At 44.1% G+C, this 1,517-nt stretch overlaps 1 protein-coding gene across 1 annotated transcript in view; it reads right to left on the bottom strand.

Annotated features, from left to right (window-relative positions):
* Window positions 1-1,517, bottom strand: part of SEC24A (SEC24 family member A) — a 107,154-nt gene that overhangs the window by 13,268 nt on the left and 92,369 nt on the right. The window contains exon 20 of the mRNA XM_011958814.1: window positions 300-404. Within this exon, the coding sequence (XP_011814204.1) occupies window positions 300-404 (105 nt within the window). The remainder of the gene's footprint in view (window positions 1-299; window positions 405-1,517) is intronic.

Here is a 1,517-nt window from a genome sequence, read left to right as displayed (position 1 = left end):
TCACTGTGTTAGCCAGGATGGTCTCGATCTCCTGACCTCGTGATCCGCCCGTCTCGGCCTCCCAAAGTGCTGGGATTACAGGCTTCAGCCACCGCGCCCGGCCCGGCTCCATTATAAATCTTATGGGATCACCATCATATAAGCTGTGACTTACACATCATTAATCAGTGTATGACTGTATATAGGTTAAAATATGAAATCTGTTCAGGAAGAGAGATATTAAAGGGAATGAAACCAAATGCTAAATTAAAACAGTATAGTAGTCTGCAGTGAGGGTCAGGATAAGTCAAACTACTTACAGAGCCTGCATCCATGAGGAAAGCTCCATCTCTGCTAAGTTTCTCCACTGAAAGCTGAAGAATGGGGGGTTGAGGTATGGTTCTATCACTGATGTTGAGTGCTCCCTGAGAAATTAAGTAAAAGAGTAAAGGTTTTAAATATAGAAAATATGGAGTCACAATTAAATAACAACAAAAAATTAAATGAATGTTACCTCTACAAGTTTGGGCCTTGCTTAGGTAAATCAGAATTATTCATATTTAAATGTAAAGAAGATGACGAAATAGTTATCACTTATTTTTAGTAGAGAAGGGGTTTCACCATGTTGGCCAGGCTGGTCTCAAACTCCTGACTTCAGGTGATCCATCTGCCTCAGTCTCCCAAAGTGCTGGGATTACAGTTGTGATTTACCATGCCTGGCCATTAACTTCTGATCTTAACCCTTGTTTCAAAAAAGAATGCAATAGGCCACCGCAGTGGCTCACCCCTGTAATTCTAGCACTTTGGGAGGCTGGGGTGGGTGGCTCACTTGAGGGTAGGAGTTTGAAACCAGCCTTACGAACGTGGTGAAACCCTGTCTTTACTAAAAATACAAAATTAGCAAGATGTGGTGGTGCATGCCTGTAATCCCAGCTACTCGGGAGGCTGAGGCAGGAGAATTGCTTGAACCCAGAAGGCGGAGGCTGCGGTGAGCCGAGATCGCTCCATTGCACTCCAGCCTGGGCAACAAGTGTGAAACTCCACCTCAAAAAAAAAAAAAAAGTTACCTCAAATTTCATAGGCAATTTTCTTTTATATATGTAAAATATCTTAAATTCTTTTTCTTTGTTTGTTGGAGATGGAATCTTGCTCTGTCGTCACTCAGGCTGGAGTACGATGGCACAATCTCGGCTCACCGTGACCTCTGCCTCCTGGGTTCAAGTGATTCTCCTGCCTCAGCCTCCCGAGTACCCGGGATTACAGGCATGCATCATCACGCCCAGCTAATTTTTGTATTTTTAGTAGAGACAGGGTTTCGCCATGTTGGTCAGGCTGGTCTTGAACTCCTGACCTCAGGTGATCCACTTGCCTCGGCCTCCCACAATGTTGGATTGGATTACAGGCATAAGCCATCGCACCTGGCCCACATAATAAATTCTTTAAATTTTCAAAGGTTTTTTTTTTTTCTTTAAGACGGAGTCTCACTCTGTCACCCAGGCTGGAGTGTAGTGGCATAATCTTGGCTCACTGCAGCCTCT

The sequence above is a fragment of the Colobus angolensis genome, unplaced genomic scaffold, assembly GCF_000951035.1.
Source record: "Colobus angolensis palliatus isolate OR3802 unplaced genomic scaffold, Cang.pa_1.0 Scaffold476, whole genome shotgun sequence".
Classification (NCBI taxonomy): domain Eukaryota; kingdom Metazoa; phylum Chordata; class Mammalia; order Primates; family Cercopithecidae; genus Colobus; species Colobus angolensis.
This window is presented reverse-complemented; position numbering and strand designations above follow the sequence as displayed.